The 20,929-nt window shown below is 45.9% G+C and overlaps 1 protein-coding gene across 3 annotated transcripts in view; it reads left to right on the top strand.

Moving 5' to 3' along the window:
- Positions 1-10,452: 10,452 nt before the first annotated feature.
- The window catches only part of BRAF (B-Raf proto-oncogene, serine/threonine kinase), a 158,241-nt gene continuing 147,764 nt past the window's right edge, over positions 10,453-20,929 (top strand). The window contains exon 1 of one of the 3 annotated variants that reach the window (XM_055124025.1): positions 10,453-10,640. In XM_055124025.1, the coding sequence (XP_054980000.1) occupies positions 10,515-10,640 (126 nt within the window). In that variant the 5' untranslated portion in view covers positions 10,453-10,514. The remainder of the gene's footprint in view (positions 10,641-20,929) is intronic. The other 2 variants (XM_055124027.1, XM_055124026.1) reach the window with 2 other exon arrangements.

Genomic DNA, 20,929 nt, shown 5'->3' with positions numbered 1-20,929 from the left:
GTTAGTCTTTTTGGGGCCACATTCAGCTATGCTCAGGAATCACTCCTGGTGGACTGTTAAAGGTGCTGTGGAATAAACCCAGGTTGGATGCATGCAAGCCAAGTTCCCCTACCCCCTGCACTATCGCTCCACTCCTGTCAATCTTGCAGAATTCTCCAAGAAGTGCTCTTAGAAGTAGAAGCCAATGTCTGGGAAAGATAAATTCCAATTTGGTGAAATGGTAAAACCAAGTAGTATTCACTATGACCCAGAAATAAAGAATTACAGACAAGATGGTAAAACCCTAAAATGCTCCCAAAAGAAGCATCAGCCATCTTGATTCTTTCTGTTATGTTCAGAACTCTTTTCCAAGATTAAATATTCCATTGGAAATGGCTGGTGAAAAAGTAGGGTGAAATGCGGAGCTATTCCCATGAGAACGGAAAGCAGCCCTACAACAATATGGTGGCAAAGCTAAAGGCATCATACAAGAAAAATGCTGCCAACAAGAAAGTTTGACAGTGCAAAGAGTCTCATGAAATTTGCCATGAAAGAAAAGTGGAAAATGAAGGGATGAATTTAAGAACACAAAAGATCTGTCTCCTTGCAAATACTTTAATTGACACAGCTCTGATCTGGGCTCTGCCTTCTGCCCTCATTAAGTTTAATGATGCAACTGAATCAGGATCCTATCACTGTTACGCAAAGTGCTCTAAAACCATCGCTGGTTTCCAGGAAGTTTCCATGGCCAGGAGTGTGTGGGGTCTGTATCATAGCTGCACATGTTTCCAAACCATTAGCGGCTCGAGCATTCGCCTTCCTCTGTGCTCTTGCTGTTGTGTGATAAGGCATGTGAAGGTGTTTTCTGATTTTGTTTTTTTAATTTGGAGGGCATATGGATGATATGGTTATTGGCTTAAAATCCTGAATTCTCAAAGGTATGTTCCTTAAGTCTGTAAGAAGAAGACTTGAGAAATATACCGTTATTGAGCACCAAGACAAACTCGTGCCACTCCAGTCTGGGAGTGGAGGCAGCAGAGATGCCCCTTGGAGGGGTTGGAGTGCTGGGCTCTGCTGGGAGGCTAGAGCCATGGACACTGCAGTGGGTGCTCACGGAGCTGCAGGTGGGCCTGACGGTATATATAGTGGCATCATGTGCTGCTATTGTCACTCCTGGGCTGTGGAAAAGGGACAGGAGGAGTTGGCGTGAGAAACTGGATTTTTTTGCATTATATGTAGCTGTTTTATTTATGGGGTGGGTGAGGGGGGGATGAGGTGGAATCCAGGGGTGCTCAGGAGCTATTTCTGACAGCATTGTCACTTCTGGCAATGCTGGAGATTGAACCAGGGGTTGGCTGAATGCAAGACAAGTGTCCTACCCCCTGTACTCTCTCTCCTGTCCCACGCAGTAGCTTTAAACTGTTGTTGTTGCTGTTGTTGTTGTTGTTGTTTGGCTTTTTGGGTCACACCCGGCGATGCACAGGGGTTATTCTTGGCTCTGCATTTAGGAATCACTCCTGGCAGTGCTCAGAGTGATATGGGGTGCTGGGAGTCAAACCTGGCTTGGCCGCACACAAAGGAAATGCCCACCCACTGTACTATTGCTCCAGCCCATAAACTGTTTCTCAACTAGTTGCAGAACTCTTCATTGTCAGCAAAGCCACTGCAGCCAATCAGAGTTCATGAACTTTCTATATTAAACAGTTTGCAACTCTGTTTTTTTAAGTATGTTTACGATATTGAAATGTTTCTTAAGTTAAATAAGTAAGATTACTGTTTGCTTGTTTATTTGGGGGTCACTCTGGACTGTAATCTGGGTTTAGTTCTGGCTCTGTGCTTAGGGATCACTCCTGGCAGTACGTGGTACCTGTTTGGCCATGTGCAAGACAAGTGCCTTAGCCCCTGTATTCGCTCTCTGACCCACAGTATTACATTTTAAAAACAGCTTTGAGGTGGCTCAAAGGGCTGGAGTGATGCTCTACTTGAGGGAGGGCTGGTCCCCAGGGTACTCCCAGCACCACTGGGAACAGCTGCTGAGCACCACCAAGTGTGAGCTCTATGCCCACTCCCCTATCCCTATCCCCCCCCATCATCATCATCATCATCATCATCATCATCATCATCATCATCCCGTTGATCATCAAATTTCTCAAGCAGTCTCAGTAACATCTTCATTCGTCCTAGCCCTGAGATTTTAGAAGCTTCTCTTTACTCGTCCTTCCCAACGATGCCACATTGGAGACTCTTTCAGGGTCAGGGGAATGAGACCCAGGATTGTTACTGGTTTTGGCATATGAATACACTGTGGGGAGTTTGCAAGGCTCTCCCACGTGGGCAGGAAACTCTCGGTAGTTTGCCAGGTTCTCCCAGTGGGAGAAGTAGGCTATAAGATGTTGCTTCCGGGTGCTTGGTTTTAAGTCTCTTGATGTTGGCCGTTGGTGAGATTACACAGCGCTGGGGGCAGTCCCTGGGTGTGACCACCTAGCTACTGAAAAATTGGAAATCTGGGCGAAAGAGGCCCAGTCCCAATCCAAGCCAGTTTGGAGGTCTCAGCCCCGGGTCCCACACACCCAGGTTCCTCTGCCGGTACCTTCATGTGTGAAGCTCATCCGAACGTGTGGAGAGGGGCCTTGAGCATGGCTGTGGCTAGGCTCTGGAGGTCTTCGGCTGTGGGAGCTGTGCTTTGGGCGAGGAGGGAAGCTGAAGCCCATCCCCTTTGAGGGGCCCCGGAGGAGACAGCCAGGTGCGCGGGCAAGAGACTCTGCCAGGATGCTAACATTTATTTAGCTGACTAGAATTTCCTACTGTCATTGAACACATAGCCCATATTTAAATCCCCCCAGTTGTCCCCAAAGTGTCTGAACTTACTTTCTTACCCAGGATTCCGTTAAGCTTTGTGTCTTGTATTCGGTTGCCATGTCTCTTTAATCTTTCATCCCAGTACAGTCCACTGCCCTGGATTTTTTTGTTTCAAGAGACCAAATGTTTGAAGAATTCAAGGCAGTTATCTTATAAATGTTCCACAGGCTAGATCTGGTTGTTTTCTCATGCTGACATTCCAACTGCTAAGCATTTTGGTGCCCAAACAGGACAGGGATATGCACCACTTTGGGATTTACATAATCCTGAATCTAATCCCAAATCGCTCCCCTAGCGGTGATGCCTTGTTTAGTGGTTTGGTTAATGGAGCAACTCTCCCCTTGCTAACTAATGAGAGGCCTGTGTGGTGGGGTTATAAAACCACAGTCTGTCCTGTTCCCCTAGAAGTCTTTTTATCCCATAGTAATTTTAGCAACGATTACTGATCCTGACCTGGAATAATATCATACTGGTGGCTGCATGGGGCTGCATGGGGCTAGATACTGGTGGCTGCATGGGGCTAGATATAGTACAATGGGTAGGGCACCACAGAGGGTTCCCTGAGCCCACCAGGAGTGATCCCTAAGCACAGAGCCAGGGGTAAGCCCTGAACACTGTTGGGTATGGCCCAAACACAAAACAAACAAGCCAATGGGAAAAAAAAAAACGATTGGTGGTTGCAAAATAGTGCGTTCGTTTTCTTCTAGCTCTATCAGGTGCTTGGTTTTCTCTTGTACCAAGGAGCATCCTGTGGAGGCTCCGTTCACACATTGCCAGGGCTTGATCTGGAATGGGCCATTCACCAAAGGCCCCTCATTCCTTTTCGTGGAGAACAGTATCTCAAAACCAAGAGCACCATCACGTACACTCACTGCTACTTGTTGGTGTTTCCTTTGGTGGGCAGAGCTAAGTAGATAAGGCTCTGGATGTAGAGCTTCATATCAGACAAATGTAGACATAATTCAAGATGATATAAAAGCCTATGTATTATAGATATAAATTCATGTAGTTCATGCATTTTTCTATTTCTGATTTCTTCTCTACTAACTAGCATATGTTCTCTTCTAAATGATATAATGCAGCAATAAATGGAAATTAGAAAATATAGATTTTCTCTAAATCTGCTGCTATTACTGCTACTTTCTAATCCAGCACCACAGAGTTCATCTTCAACTTCCTCTTTTCCATAGTTGGACCTTTTCTACAGTAAGAATCTGGATTCTCGGGGCCGGAGCGATAGCACAGCGGGTAGGGCATTTGCCTTGCACGCGGCCGACACGGGTTCAATCCCCGGCATCCCATATGGTCCCCCAAGCACCGCCAGGAGTAATTCCTGAGTGCAAAGCCAGGAGTAACCCCTGAGCATCGCTGGGTGTGACCCAAAAAGCAAAAAGAAAAAAAATCTGGATTCTCAATATCAATAGATGTATGGATTTGCTCTATACTAAAAGGAGGGATTGTTTCAGAATTACAAAACCAGTGACAAATTCCTGGAAAAAAAATAAACTGCTAGTTCATTTTGTTCTGAGAATATATTCCTGTTAGTGTTTCATTAGTAGCAGCACCAGGGGATATAAATAATGTGAAATCACAGCAGGACTTTGCTCTTAAGTAGTTGTGGCATTGGTCAAACTCTGTGAGGCCTGAGGTGTGCTGCTGAAACCAAAGATATATATACCTTTGGTCCCACCAGACAATGCTCAGGGCATGCAAGGCAAACACCCTACCTGATATACTCTCAGGCTTCTGGAATCAATTTTTTTTTGGGTCACACCTGGCGATGCACAGGGGTTACTCCTGGCTCTGCACTCAGGAATCACTCCTGGCGGTGCTCAGGGGACCATATGGGATGCTGGGAATCGAACCCGGGTCGGCCACATTGCAAGGCAAACGCCCTACCCGCTGTGCTATCGCTCCAGCCCTGGAATCAATTTTTTAAGGGCATAATTAGGAAGGAAAAGAAGATCAGGTGGAAGGAGGAGAAAGTGGCCTTTGTGAAGTGTTGGGAAGGGACAGCAATTCTGGCACTCACCACTGCAGGCTCAGTCAGCTAGAACCCAAAGGTCACAGACCAGGCTGGGACAGGGCGCTCTTCTCACAGTGGATGGGCATTGGGAAGAAGTGGCACGCAGCACACAGCTTCCCTCACAAATGGGTTGCTTCCCTTTTTTATCCTTTGGTTTGGGGCCACACCTGGTAGTCTTCAGGGATCACTCCTGGCAGGGCTCAGGAAACCCTCTGTGGTGCCAGAGACTGAATCCTGGTTGGCTGCATGCAAGGCAAGTGCTTTAGCCATTGTAAGAAAGCTCTGCTCCATGAGTGCTTTTCCTGCAGCGTTGGGAAGTGTTGGGAACTGGGTCTTCTGGGTGAGAAGGGATGAGCAGGTGGCACATGCGCTGACTCCATTTTCACCAGATTGACAGTATAAATCCACCACTGAAGTCCGACAGCAGGTAGAGACACTGGAATAGCCAGGGGAGCCCACATGTAGAACGAGGGGGCATCTTCTATTTGTTCATTTAACGAAGGTAGATTTCCTGGGCCTTGAGATAGGACAGCGGGCAAGGCATTTGCCTTGCATATGATTGCAGCAGGTGAGGCATTTGCCTTGCACGTGGCCGACTGGGGTTCAATTCCTATGCCCCTCTCGGAGAGCCTGGCAAGCTACTGAGAGTATCTCGCCCGCACGGCAGAGCCTGGCATGCTACCTGTGGTGTATTTGATATGCCCAAAATACTAACAACAAGTCTCACAATAGAGACATTACTGGTGCCCTCTCGAGCAAATCAATGAGCAACGGGATGACAGTGACAGAGACAGTGACAGTGATGGCTGACCCCCAATACCACATATAGTTCCCCAAGCACTATCAGGGGTCATTCTTAAGCACAATGCCAGGAGTAAGCCCTGAGCACCACTGGTGTGGCCCCAATCCCCCTACCTCAAACAGGGGGGATACTGTGTGATCTTTTGTTATTGATAAGGGGGTGATGGGCCAGATAAGTTAGGACACCTCTGCACCATAGGCTACAGTCAGAAACTACATTCCAAAGTGAGAGAGGTCATCATTTCCTTTGGGTAAGTGTCATCAATTTATGATTATGTTAATTTTATTTACAGATTTTCCTAAAATTTAATTTATACATCTTATAATGTAGAACTGTTATTAAAAAAATACCCAGAGAAATCTCCTCTCTACCTAGCCAGTCTCTTCCCCTCTGTATAGGCATCCTTTATCAGTACCATTTGCATTAGCTTCTCCTTCTATTTTTCTGTTTTTTCAGTCTACCCATATCTTGAAATAAAAGCAACCTTTAACAAATGACTTCCAAACACACACACACACATACACAGTAGAACTAACCGGCTACTCCTGGCTCTGTGCTCAGAGGTCACTACCAGTGGTGCTTGGGATACCATGTGGAGTCTGGGATGGAACCGGGGACTCCTGCACATTATATACACATTCCATTGGGCCATCTCTCCAGTTCCGAAAAAGAAAAGTTCAAATAACTGTCTTCTTTGTATATCCAAGGTAGTATAACATGGTTTCATAGGATTGTTGAAATAACTAACTTTTGGATTCAGAGCAAGGATTAAAGAATTAAAAACTCTAGGAAATAAGTTCAATCAAGAAAAAGACTAAAAAATGCTGGCATGACTGAAAAATCCAGATTTGGTATAAGAAAATCTTATTAAGAAATGAACATATGGGGCTGGAGCAATAGCACAGCGGGTAGGGCATTTGCCTTGCACACAGCTGACCCAGGTTTGATTGCTAGCATCCCATATGGTCCCCTGAGCACCACCAGTGGTAATTCCTGAGTTCAGAGCCAGGAGTAACCCCTGAGCATCTCAGAGTGTGACCCAAAACGGAAAAAAAAAAAAAAAGAACACTTTGTTGTCTACAGAGCTTTATCTGTATCCTATAATAGGGCAGGTCTGATACTTTTTACTGTATTACCGAAAGTAAGCTTCCTAAATTATTGCAGTCATAGATTCTGTTTTTTGGCTAGTCCAAATCTGGAACAAGTTGCCATTCATGTACACATTTCAAGAGTAATATTGGAAAAGAGAGCACATGAAGTTTATGTTTCGAGGAATGAACTGAAAGAAACAACTGCATTGAGATATCTAAAAGCAGTTTTCTAAAATAAGAAAAGCATTCATCTTGTGTTTCTCAAGAAGGCAAAAGTCAGAACAGAGCACAAATGTCATAAAAAGGAAGATTCAACCTCAAAAGAAGAAAATACAGTGGCATGTGTTGTTAGGTTAGGTCCGCATCACTCGGGTATGTTGAGAAGAGTCCGGAGTCCTACGGAGGATAATTCGAGTTGTCTGTAAGTAGGAAAGCTGTGTCTAGTCAATTCTACACGTCTGTTTTCTATTCACACCTAAAAAGCTTCTGAGGGTAGCCTTCTATTAAATGATACAGGGCGTGCTGTCCTCAACGATGACCTCAATTCACACAGAAAATACTCAACTGTGATAAGCTCATTGTGGTTGGTGCTGTAAAAGCTTGCCGGAGAGCGCTTTCTAGTAGTTGACTATATTAACACGGGATCAGAGCTGGCCGGGCAGATCTTGGCTGACAGGTGGGACTATCCAGTGTCTATTAGAAATGCAGAATTCAAGATAGACACAGCAGGTGGAAAGAAATTCATCTCCAGGGAAAAGAGAGTCAGCCCGATCAGCCAGGCTTCTCCCCAGTGTCCCAGTTATCCCCCGGAACAACAGCATGAGTGGTGTGTTTCACCTATGTTTGTTTTCCAACTTTCTGTGAATATAAATTCCTTAGGGGAAAGTGGCTTATGAACAAAACCTAGAAGAATGGGGCTGACAAAAAAGTGAGACTTTGGAATGCCAAACAATACTGCTTTGGTGCCCATATGCTTTGGTGGACACCACCAAAAGGAGATATTTTTCCATTTCTGCTCAGAATGCAGACTTGTCTCCTTCCAGGTTCCAACAACACCGTGCCACCCTTTCCCACAGAGGGTTTCCTCCCAGCACTGCCTATGGCAGAACCTGGGAGGCGACAATTCAACTGTATCCAATGGCCAAGGACTTGATTCATTTTTGTATTCCGTGGGGGCCTTAGCCAGGGCTTCTTTATTAGCACCCAGATATATCTTGGTGATTTCTAGTTAAAAAAAGGGGGGGGATGAAATTTGAGTACCATTCCTTCCCGTGAAGGTGAAATTAGTAAAGAGCCATTTCCAGAGTGACCAGCTCCTGACTGTAAACAACTTGTCTTTAACTCCAGAAATCCTTAGATGCGTCTTCCACAGAGAGATGGGATTTGTGTTTCTCCCCTTGAATTTGGGCTGGACACAGTGACTTACCTGTCACCACTAAAATGCAGAAGTGAGGCTGAGTGGAAACTGTACTAGCATCTGGATCTAAAGTTTGATTCATTTATGCAGCCATACTCGGAGGAAGCTCAGGCCACACAAGAGAGTACGTTTCAGGATTCTGGCTGAGTGCCTCAGCTGAGATCTCAGCTTCCACCAACAGACAAGTGAGGAAATACGCCTCCAGGTGTTCCAGTGGCCACCCAGTGAGACAGCCATGGGCACAGAGTGTGGAAGCTGAGGTCAGAGACAGCCCAGCGATAAGTCCCGTCTGCTGTGCCATGTCTGAATTCTGACTGAGAGGGTACCTCTATACTGTGTGCAGGGTATAACCATAATCTTTGATCAGGATGATAGGTAGGTAGACTGAACTGGCATCATTACCACTCTCAATTTCTACCAACAACAAACCGGGACTTGAGCTTCCCTGCTTTGAGATTATATAGCCAAGATGTGGCATGAGGACAGGAAATTCCTGATCTCCGGGCTCCAGTTGATACTTTCTCTATACTGTCCCATTCAGGATACTGGCGGACTTTTTTTTTTTTAAAGTAGGGAAATCAAGTAAGATATATACAGAATCGGAAAGTTAGAAAATGTTGTGAGCAAGGTCCCGAGGATAAGTATTAAGTGGATGACATCAGACATCCATTTCATTACAGAAATAATCATGTAAGATAGGATCTACAGTTAGTTGCTGACAAAGGCTATCATTTAAAGTGGAATCTGTGGGGGGGGGTGGGGGGAGGGAGGGAATCCTAGGGCTTTTCATGTTATGAGGAAGTGCTAGAGTGATGTAGAATTGTGAGGCTGATTTAAATAAGAAAATAGGGCTGGTAGAGAATTGCAAACCCCGCCAGTTGTGTTTCTGATGGAAACAAGGACAGATGAGGTTTCATGAGTGGCTCATGATGCTGGTTCAGCCTGTCCAAGACTTCACTAACAGTTCTTAAGGGCAAAAAGGAGGATGCGTCAGATGCTGGTTGGGTGGCATGAGCTCTTCCAACCATCTTCCTCAGTTTTGCCAATGCCACCCTGTGACCTGCGCTGCATTCAAGCTTCTCCTACCAGGACCCGATCGTGGACGGAAGCTAACAAAAGCCTAGGCAGCCCAGAGCGGGAGGCTGCACTGTGTTCCGTCAGCACGGAGTACCAGTCCCCTGGTCACCCCTCAGCCTCGCAGCTGCTGACCTTGGACGTAGCGCCCCGGCTCGGGGCAGCCAGACATGCCGCTCCGCGGTCAGCCGGCCAGTTTTCTATCCCTGAAACCACGGGTCCCACGCCACGGGGGCGACCTCCCTTCTCCCGCGCGCGGCTCCGAGCCGCGGGGTCCAGGCGGGGCTGCTGAGGGCGTGTCCGTCGGGCTCCTCGGGGATGCTGCGCGACACTGCGCCTCCAGTCCCGTCCTCTGGGCTCCTGCTCCCTCATCTCGGTCAGAGGATCCCTTCAGGAGGACTCTGGCGAACGGCCCCACACGCATTTCAACTCGTTCGGAACGATCCTCTACAGTGTAAACGACTAGAGGGGGCGGCGGGGGGGGGCCTCGAGGCTTCCGGGGTCCCGTGTGGGGGCGCCTGGCCGAGGTTTCCCCGCTCGGAAACGCGGGGAAAACGGCTCAGGGGGAAAAGAAAAAAACCAAAAAAAACAAAAAACGGGGAGAGCGGAGCCGTGGGCGCGCCTGGGCCGGGCTGGGGGGCTGGCTGGCCCGGGGGGGCCCACCCCAGGGGCTCCCGGCGGGGCGACCCGGCTCCCCGCGAGCGCCCGGGGCGCGCAGCGTCCCCGTCAGGCCCGCAGCCCTCAGGCGGGGCCGGCGCTCCCGGCAAAGCCCACTCCCGGCCCAGGCCGCCGCCGCCCGCCGGGGCCACCGAGCCGGCGCGCCGCAGCCATGGCAACGGGCGCGCGGAGGCGCCGGGTGGGCCGACGGCCACGGCGCTCCCCCCGCCCCCCGCCCCCGACGCCGGCGCCTGGGCGCGCCGCGGATGACGTCACGCAGCTGGGGTGACGTCACGGCCGTGACTCGCGGGTGACGCCGTTGCCGCGGCGACTCCTCGTCCGTCTCCGCCCCCCGCCCCCCGCCGCGCGTCCTTTTTTTTTTTTTTTTCCCCTCCTCCCCTCTCCTCCCCCCTCCTCGCCCCCTCCCCCTCCCCCACCCTCGCTCTCCTCCGGCTCGGCCGCCCGGGCGCCAGGCGCGCTCCTGAGGTGGCCGGGCCCGTCCGCGCGCCGGCGCCGCCCCCCGCCCCCCGCCCCCGCCTCCCCCCGCGCGCCCGCCCTTCCCCCCCGGCGCCTAGCGGCGGCCGCCCGGGCCCGGCTCGCGGTTATAAGATGGCGGCGCTGAGCGGCGGCGGCGGCGCGGAGCAGGGCCCGGCGCTCTTCAACGGGGACATGGAGCCCGAGGCGGGCGCGGGCGCGGCGGCGGCGGCGGCCGCGGACCCCGCCATTCCCGAGGAGGTGAGTGGCGGCGCGGGGGAGGCCGCCCCGCAGCCCGCGCCCCGCGGTCCCCTCCGTCACGCGGCGGCTCGCGACGTAAACACTCACGGCGGCCCCGGCCGGCCGCGGGGGCCGAGACCCCGGCGCGGCGCGGGGAGGGCGCGGGCGGGTGGCCGCGGGCTGCAGCCCGGCTCCGCGGGCGGGGGGCGGGGGTCTCGTCACTCCGCGTGGGTGAGGGGGCGGGGGGCGGGCGGAGGCCGCGGGGGGCGCCCGCGCTCCCCGGGACCCCCGAGCGCGGCGTGCGGGGGCTCCCGGCGGTGGCGGCGGTGATGGGGCGCCGCTGCCCGCGCGCCGCCTGCCCGCCCCCCTCCCAGGCCGCTGCCCTCGCCGCCCACTGGCCGACTCGTGTCGGGGTGGGGGGCGGCCGTCCCCCTTCACGCGCGGCCGAGGGGTGGGCCGCCGTTTCTGCTCTTTCGACCCCGGAGCCCACGGTTTCGGCGCCTTTCCATCCCCATCGCGGCCCCTCCCCCTGACCCTCATATTTGTCAGCGCTGCGAGGCTGACAGCGACACCTCCCTCCCCCCAGCCCAGCCCCCAGCGTCGCCCCCTCTTCTCCACCAGTGCGGGGGACCTGCCGACCTCTCCTGACCGTCCCGGCGCCCCGCGGGTCGTCCTCCAGCCCGGAGACCCTCTCCCGCGGGCCCTCGCCTCCCCCCACCCCCACCCCGACGTTGGCATCGTGCGGCGCTTGCAGCCCCGGGGGTCGCGGGGACGCGACTGCCACCCCGCATCCCCACCGCACGGTCCACGCCGCGCTGCTGGCGCTTTGGGGGTTGATTTCCATTGTGCGCTTCACGCCTCCTTACTCATTCCTGCCCACTACATATACATATGAGATAGATATATATATAACACATTATATATAGAGAGAGAGCCTTGATTGATCTCTTTCTATTGTCCTCCTTTTTTGTCCCAGTTTTTGTTCTTTGACTTTTCTTCCTTCTTAGGACTTTCAAGTCCTGGCGGCTCTCAAGCCCCGTTTTTGGCAGTGTGCTGCCTTCTTGTCACTTGTGTCGCTTGCATTTGAACTTTGGGGTGTGTGTGTGTAAATGTTACCATATTTACATAAAATATTGCACTTTATTAGACTTCACGGAGGAGATAATTTATGGCATGCTAATACGCTTTGCAATGACTGGTTAGATAACCTGAGCGGTTCTTGTTGACTTTGCTCAAAGTTCTCCTTTCTTCCCACTGCTTCTGTGCTGGGTCTCCCGCTGGCCGGAGACTCGTCTGTCTCTGCAAGCCTCTCCCTCGCCTTATCAAATCTTTCCTTTGGAAATCCATGTGATGTGCATTTTTCTCATACCGGCTCCTTTCCCCCACACTAATTCTTGTTTTTCACTATGTCCGAGATGGGTTGTCTGCCGTCATGTGACCTAATCTCACTTTCTCGGATTTTTTTCCTCTTAGCAGAATCACATCACTTGCTTTCTAGGTTAAGATCATTTTCTTTCAGCATCTGTCTGTTCGTTTCCCCCACCTTGGATCCTGAGGGGCGAGCTGCTCCTTCCCTTCTTCCATTTCCTAGTTGATTCTGGTTTCCTGGTCCCTTTGGTCCCCAGTTACCTCCGGGTCACTCTGCCTTGTTGCTGACTTCGGGTCCTTCCACTTGCCAAGAAGCTTCCCCTTGTCTTCCCCGCACCTCCACATTCCTCCTTATTTATAAACAGCTTTGTTCCGTTGACATGGAAATTTATTTTTAGGATACATTGTTTCTAATGGATAAATACTAGGGGTCACATCTGCTGTCTGTTTTTCCCATGAATCGGATATGCCTTTGTCTCACCAGGCACAGGTGCCTCTAGGGTTGCCTTTGCTCTCTAGTGCATGTGTGGTTTTGTTGAATTGTATGGTTGTTTGAAGGCTGTTGCAGAGTAGAAGAGTGACAAAATTAGTGGGTGTGGGTTATGAAAATGTGCCTGATTATAACACTGTTTGCGTTGAGAACTTTGTTTCAGAGTTGTTGGAACAGTCTGTGGTGATTTAGAGATTGCTTTTGTTAAATATTATCGGTTACTTTATCTGAAAAGGCCAGATTATTTGAGCTTTGCCCCCTGAGGTTTTTGATTCCGTAGGTGAGAATTTTGATTCACCAGGGCCATGCGTTTTTCTATATTTGGCACACTTCCTGGGCATTTCTCAAGTATCATTGCTTGAGAACCTCTAGGCTAGATGAATTTAATTTTAAATTGCCAATAATTAGAAAGCATATTCCTCTCTTCTGAAACTATAAGGATATTATTACTTTTTACTAATTTTAGAAGCGTTTCCCACTGCCGCCTCCACCAGGTTTTAATTTAGTGATGAATAGTAATTTCTCTATATTTTCTTATAGGAGCTGATGATGAATATCTTTGAGGAAGGAGGGGTATAAAGTGAATAAAAAAGCATCAGTTTTAAATGTCAGTTCCAAGAAGTAGCTTTCTTTGAAGTTGGTATCGTTAAATTGGGTGAAATCTGAAGTGTACTGTCGTCTCTTTTGTTGTTGTTGTTTTGGGGCCACCCCTGCAGGTGCTTAGGGCTTATTACTTGTGGCTCAGCACTCAAGGATCACTCCTGGTTCTGCATTCAGAGAACAGTCTAGGGTGCTAGAAATGAACCCATGTTGGCGGATGCAAGGGTTTACTCACTGCTCTGGCCCTCTGGTCCTCTAATACACTGGCTTCCTTATATGAACTTAAAGAGATAATTTATAATCATTAAGTGCATGGGAAGAAATGAAAATTTGTGCTTGTATGATACTCTAAAGTGGAATTATCTTACCTGACAATAAAATGCAGGTTTTAGAAAAACATTGTCAAGAGGGAAATTTCAGCTTCACTAAAAAATTGTCGTTGGAGAAAAAGCACATTAATTATTGAAAAATTAGAAAGTACAAATGTTAAAAAATTAAAATGCATACACGTTTTAAACATTTTACCATCTGTACAATCTCTCCAGCCCCGCAGAGAAGTATGAACAGTGACACTGTTAGAACCATGTTGCTTCAACTACAGTAAAACAAAAAAAAATTTTAAATGTGTATAGTATGATATATATTTGGTGTTTTTGGATCAAATCTGGATCTTTTGCATGCTTTGTGTATGCTTTGCCCATCGAGCTAGTTATGTGGCCCATTTAGGTATAATTTTTTTTCACCACTGCTTTATTATCGAACATTTTAAACATAGACTCAAATTTTTAAATTATAATCGGAATTGAACAAATGTCCTGTCCTGTATTTGTAGGTATTATTTTGTAGATGGTTAAAGTAGAATATTCTAGTAAATGAGAAGGGTTTTATTAAATATTTATCCAGTGAATGTGCATATACTTTTGGTGTTAAGCGTTTACTTTGGACCATTTACATCTCCTCAGTGTTACTTTCTTCCATGTGGTTAAATATGGGATAATATGACCATATGGCATAATAAATACATTTTTTTTAAATATGTGTTATAGCAGGGTGTGATATTTATAAATTATTCTCTCGCTGTGTTTCTGTAGAAGGGGACTTCCAGCAATTGCATTGCAATTAAAGTTGTGTTCTGTTTTTAAAATCATATTGCCAATCTTAATTAAGCAACGTAATTACAATGCATAGACTAGGCATTTTCTTGGATGGACTCTCCTTTATAATGGGGTCCGCCGTATTAAGAACATGTTTATGAACCATGCCAGGTTTGGCATACATCATTCTTTAAATAAGGGGTATTTGCACTAAGGAATGTGCTGTGTTCTAGCTTTTTGCTTTTAATACTTGTCGAGATTTATTTGAAGTTGGAAAAAAAATGTATATTGGTCAAAACTGTGAAATATCTGTATGTCACCAGTATTTCTAATGTTTCTTTTTTGTACTTGTTTTCTTACCTCATTTAATTAGCTTGCCTCTTTAGGTATCCACATATCTTTAATTTTTAAAAAAGTTACCTGTTATTAATCACTTAATATATGTAGTGCTCTTTAAGGGAATCAGTTGTTAGTAAACAAGAAATAAATAAATGTTGAAGGGAACGGAACTTGAGTCTGTGAGTGTAGTAAATCGGAAGCAAACCTTATTTCATTCTAGTTGGACTGTAAGCCAGAACTTTGTGACCAAGTGTGGAGAAAGCTGGCATCTCCGAATTCCTTGTCCCTTGCTTTCTCCATTATGATGCGTAGGAAACCAATCTGGTTCTAACAGCTGGAAACCTGTGTTCTGTGAGTCAGCGAAGAGAGGGGACAGGCTACATTGTTATCATATTTTCATTTTGCAAGACCTAATGCTCACCTTATGAAGAGTTAGGCAAGTTCTTAATGTTCTCCGTCACTTCTGATCATAAAGTTACAAAATTGCAAAAGTATGTTTGATATTTTTTGACACCTTTAAACAGCTTTAGAGTTTAGTGAATTTATTTGTGATTTATTTTGTCATATCATAGTTTATACTGTTTTTGAAGTTTTAACAGATAATTTTGTGTGATAATTTCCTCATGAAATGTAGTATATTCCTATGTTTTCTGTATGTTTATCTCAACTTGTTACTTTAAAAAGTGGATTTTACAAATAGATCTTCCAGGATATCGTCTTCCACAGAAGTGGAACTACCTTAAATCCTTTACTCATTTGTTCACTTTGTTTCGCCAACATTGATTTTCCTGTAAAGTCCGGATCAGAAGTAGTTCTAAAACGAACAAAAATCAAAATAGGCAAGCATTTTAAGAAACTTCTCTGTTTGGGGTTTTTTGGTTTGTTTGTTTTTTTGTTTTGGTTTTGAGCCACAAGTAGTAGTACTCCTGGGCTGTTCCTGACCTTGCTCAGGGGTGATCCCTGGCACTTCGGGGGCCTCGGTGTCATGCAGAATCCAGCATTCCAGGCTAGCGCCTTACTACCTGGATCGACTCACACCTGCTTTTCTGTTTCTTAAGGTTAAGCCATGCTTTCATAATCGTCATGTTATAAATCGTATAAGAACCAGAAAAAGTCTCATTTGCTTCTTCCTTCCTCAAATATTTGGTGGAAGCACTGACAAGTTCTGAGAGGTAGTTTTTAGTTTTTATTTTCTTTCAGCTGCCAACCCAATTCACAATCACACGTAATTAGCATGGTAGTCAGAAGAAACCCTTAATACAGCCTCCACCCTAACATTAAGCAATTATTTTTTTTCTTCCCCTCTACCCTCTGAGATTATTTTGGTTTCCATGTTTTCTCTTGGGTTTAAAAATGATTATTCTTGTTCCTTCCCATCAAGACCATGCATATAAAGGGAAATTGATGCCCAGTAACATTACATTCCTTTCTGGGTCCTGGGAATGCCCTTGATATAAAGCATAAAAATTAACTCTCAACTCAATTAGGTTTACATCTTTTGGAAGCTCTAACATCAAATGAAATGTCATTTTCATTCTTGTAATTTTTGCCACAGTTATTGACAGCACTTTGGGGAAAATTTACTGTAGGATGGTGTTTTAAAATTGGAACCCTAGGACAGTTTTTTTTTCTAGGACAGTTTTTAAAAAGCGCTTTACCACTGTAAGAAGTAAAAAATTTTAGATTGTTCCAGTACATGGGTATAGTAGTTTTTGTCTGTGTTGTACTTTTTTTATCTTTACCTTCTTTAATGGTACTTGGCATATAAGTACTCACATATTTACCCAAAGACTAGAACATGAAACCCACATAATGTTGATTTTCTGTACTGTTCGGTTCTCTTTTTCATATTCATTGCAGCTTACTAGGTTGACAACGCATTTGGTTACAACAGGCATTTTGAAAAATGCTTTTTTGGGAGGTCACAAGGAACTTATTTCAAGATTACTGTTTACTCCTCCCAGTACCTGAGCTATTGAAACTCCTAATTTGCCAGCCTGTTGGTTTCTGTGGAAAATAGGGTTTGGGCGGAGAAGACAACTGAGGGACTGGAAGTGTGTGCTCTGTATGCAGAAGGCCTGGCTTCCAACCGCGGTGCCGCATGGTGCCGGGAGCAACACACTGTGTGGCCCAAAACCCTGCCCAAGAGGTGGTGTGTGGGGGGAGATTTATGGTCATAACATTTTAAAACTATATATATAGAAAATAATTTTTTTTTATGGGTCCAGAGCCATAGTACAGTGAGTGACCAGATTCGATCCCTGGCATCCCATATGGTCCCCTGAGCACCAACAGGAATGATCCCTGAGTAAGCCCTGAACACTGCCAGGTGTGGTCCCAAAACTTAAAAAAACAAAACAAATTTGTTTTTATTTCTTTTTGATTTGGGGAGCTTAGAGCTTACTCTTGGCTCTGCGTTCAGGGTTTGTTCCTGGCCAGGTTTAGGGCCATATGTGGTGCCAGGGATCAAACCTGGGTGGGCTGCCTGCAAGGCAAGCGAGTACCGTACTGGCTATGTCGTAGTTCCGGCTCTGAAAAAGAAACTAATGCTTGGCATTTTTTTCCAAGCACAATACTATATAGAAAAAAGGTAAAAACTCGAGTTTAAGGCAGAGATCAGCAAACGTCTGCAAAATGTCAAATGGTAAATATTTTAGTCATTTCAGCCCTAACTATTCTCTGTGATTCAGCAGTGGCAGAGTAGCAACACAGTAGTTCATAGACTTGATGTGAATGAGTGTGGCTTGTGGGACGCCTAGCACCATGTGGCCCTCAGCATTGCTGAGTGAGGCCCCAGGGACGCCGAGCAGCACAGGGTTGACTTGGTGCTCCCACCCTGACACTCCATCTTCATGTCCGAGCACTGAACCGCCAGCCGTGTTGACTGAGTAGCACCAGGGAAGGCCCGAGAACCCCTGAGTCAACTTGGGAGGACCAAGACAAAACAGTAAAACCTTTCTTTTATGGACACTGGGATCCATATCATTCATGAATCTGATATTTTTATATGTCATGAAATATTCTTTTAAGTTTTTCTCCCTGCCATTTAAAGACTGTAGAAACCATCTGAGTTTATGAACTATGAATAAAACAGGTGGTTGCCACAGTTTCCTGGTTCCTTGGCCAATGCAGATAAACTACTCCATAAGAATATCATTATATATGATATTCTGAAATTAAGGTGCATTTTAGACATCTACAGAAAATTTATAATTACTTTAAAAATCAGGTTTGTTGGGCTGTAATTTATACTGTAACATAATATTTTATTAAATGTGTTGTTTGATGTATTTTTTGGGAGGTATGAGGTCCAGGTGGTGGTTTGAACCACACTCTTGGCAGTGCTCGGGTCTTACTCCTGGCTCTGTACTCAGGGATTACTCCTGGTAGTACTTGGGGGGACCACAATGGAGGACTGGGAATCGAACTGGGCTGGCTGCATGGAAGGCAAGCGTCCTACCCTGCACCTGTAAAGGTGTCTTTCTGGCTTGTGATGCATTTTGACAGATGTATACAAAGAACCTTGCAGTTTCTGCTATAGTCATGACGCAGAACATTTCCGTCCTCTCTACGTTCAGGCTCCCATCCTCCTCCTCAGTTTCTTGTAGACACTGGTCTCATCTCTAATTTTGCCTTTTTCAGAAAATCAGATGAATGAAATTGGTGTAGTGAGGTTCATGAAAAGTGTCAAGACAAGTTTCTGTCCAAAATTACTTTCTTTATAGGAATAAAGGAGATATGAGTAAGGTTACACCAACGTCAAATCATGTCCTCTTTAAAGTAGTGCGAAATCTGTCAACATGAGGGGGAAAGTATATAAAAGTGTATATCTACCCCAAAGGGCCCTAAAATGATCAACCAGGTCTTGACAGATATTTAATTCCAGCTCTTTTTCTCTGTCTTCCTTATGAGAGTACTGTGATCTGGGGTGTAGTGGTGGGGGGGTTGGCCACGCCTGACAGGTCTCAGGATTTACTCCTGGCTCTGGGCTCAGGATTCACTCCTGGTGGTACTTTGGGACCCAGTGTGGTGCTGGGGATATGTGTGCAAGTGTCTAACTTGCTCTCGGCCCACTGATGTTTTTAAACTTCATTAAATTGTTTATTTTTAAATTGTGTTTTTAAAGCATTTAATTATAATTCTTATTAAGGCTATCAGAGTGTGTGGTTGTTGATCATATTCTACCTCGGCAGGGGCTCTGTATACTTAACCTTTTTAAAAATTATACTTGTGAGGCTTTTTACGCTTAGCCTGGGGGTGTCCCTACATAGAAATAATATGTCTGGTCATGAGTTTCAGTTTAGCTAAGAAACAAGAAATCAGAATAGTGTTCAGTGATGACTCTGGCCAGTTCCAGAGTCCTACAACATTGGGAGGGCAGTTGGGAAGGAGGTACTGTCCATGCTCGGGTCCCTGTTGTAGTGGGCATCCAATTTTCTTTGGCTATCTTGCATTTTTTTGAAACTGCACTTCTAGGGAAAAAAAACACACAACATTTTGGCAGACTATTTTCAACTGTTGTTCCAAAATTAGTGTGTATAAAACAGTTGGAACTCCTTATTGTGTTTAAATGAGGAACACTGTACTCTTGTCTTATATATGTTTTGCAGTAGGTATGTAACCTTTAAATCAATAACTATCAAAAAATAAAATTGCTATATTTAGAACAGCTTAAAATAAAATCATTGGAGGCTTTGAATTAGTCACTCACTTTTGGGTATTTTGAAACACCTTATAAAATACTGCTTGGCATTTTTCATTGATCCGGGATTTTGAACATTGTGTATTTATTTTGCACAAATAATTCCTGTTTGGATTTTTTAGATTATTTTTACTCTTAAGGAGGATTACTTGGGCCAGGGAAGTTGCTCACTGGTATTGTTTGCCTTCCCTATATAAAGACTCTGGGTCCAATTATTGGTACCAGAGGGTGGCTGGGAAAGAACTATTAGTTTCAGTAGCAGTAGCATTGCTAATAATAACTTATGTTTTTGTATTGTCTGCCTGGGGTTTAATTCATTTTTGTCGGTTTTATCAATTATAGAGTCTATTTAGAAAGGTTACTTGGGAAGGACTAACATAATTGCTAACTAAAATGTCCTAAATTAGTAAGATTATTTTTGATGAATTATTATTAGTATACTTTCTGGTTGGGCTGGAGCAGTAGCACAGCAATAAGGCGTTCGGCTTTCACGCGGCCCACCCTGGTTCTATTCCTCTGCCCCTCTTGGAGAGCCTGGCAAGCTACCGAGAGTATCTCGCCCACACGGCAGAGCCTGGCAAGCTACCCGCAGCATATTGGATATGCCAAAAACAGTAACAAATAAGTCTAACAATGAGAGACGTTACTGGTGCCCCTCGAACAAATTGATGAGCAACGGAATGACAGTGACAGTGATACTTTCTGGTAATGTTGCATGAAGGTAATTCTCACTTATTGTGAAAATAATCCTATCTTTAAGTCTCAAATAGTCACTTTTTATAACTTTTATTTACTATAAAGAAAGGTAACAGGTAACGTTATCAGGGGCTTGAGAGATTGTATACGGGTTAAGGCACTTGACCTTGCATTGGCCAGCCCTGGTTTGATCCTTAGCACCTCCTATAATCTCTTGAGCACTTTACTAGTGACCCCTGATTGCAGAGCAGAAGCCCTGAGCATCTTCAATGTGCCCCAACCCTCATACCCCAAAGTGTAAAGTATTGATATTTCTAGATACCTAAAGATAGCTTTCAGCACATGATGTTACTCTTGTTGTTGCATGGGATGGTATCAGAGAACTTAAGATAGGGAAAAGAATGTTGTTCATTACAGTCCTTACATTTCTGTTCTGCCAAATACTTAACCCCTGTACTGTCTCTCTGAGCTACTTTCTGTTCTGAACCATCGTAAGTATTCATATCTCTGCTTCTTAACATTTGAAGATATTCCTTTCATATTTTATTTCTGCATATGCTTTCTTGTACTGAAGTAAGTTGAATAGTCTCTGGTGAGTTTCTTTATGGATAAATAGTGTAGTGTAACTTTTTGTTAACTTTTGCAGATGGGTTTTAGTATTGAGTTTGACTCAAGTTTCTGAATGTACTTAGGAAGCGAACTAGGTATTGGTGGCAGAGAAGAGTTTATTCATGGAACTGTTCTGTGTTATAGCAATTCATTATTGACTTGCCTTTTACTGACAACTCTTGACTCCTCCCCTCCATTATAATAGTTTTTTTTTCCTATAATTTTTTTTAAGACCAGAAAATATATACACTTTGGTCGGGGGGTGGGGGAGGGAGGTATGGCACATCTGGTGATGCTCAGAACTTGCTTCTTGCTCTGTGCTCGGGGACTCCTGGTAGGCTCTGGAGGGCCACATTTGGTGCTGGGGATTGAACCCAGGCTGGCTGCATGCAAGGCAGGAGCTGCACCCTCT

This window comes from Sorex araneus, chromosome 1 (genome assembly GCF_027595985.1).
Source record: "Sorex araneus isolate mSorAra2 chromosome 1, mSorAra2.pri, whole genome shotgun sequence".
Lineage (NCBI taxonomy): Eukaryota > Metazoa > Chordata > Mammalia > Eulipotyphla > Soricidae > Sorex > Sorex araneus.
Note: the sequence above shows the minus strand (reverse complement) of the source record. Positions and strands in the feature narration are given on the sequence as shown.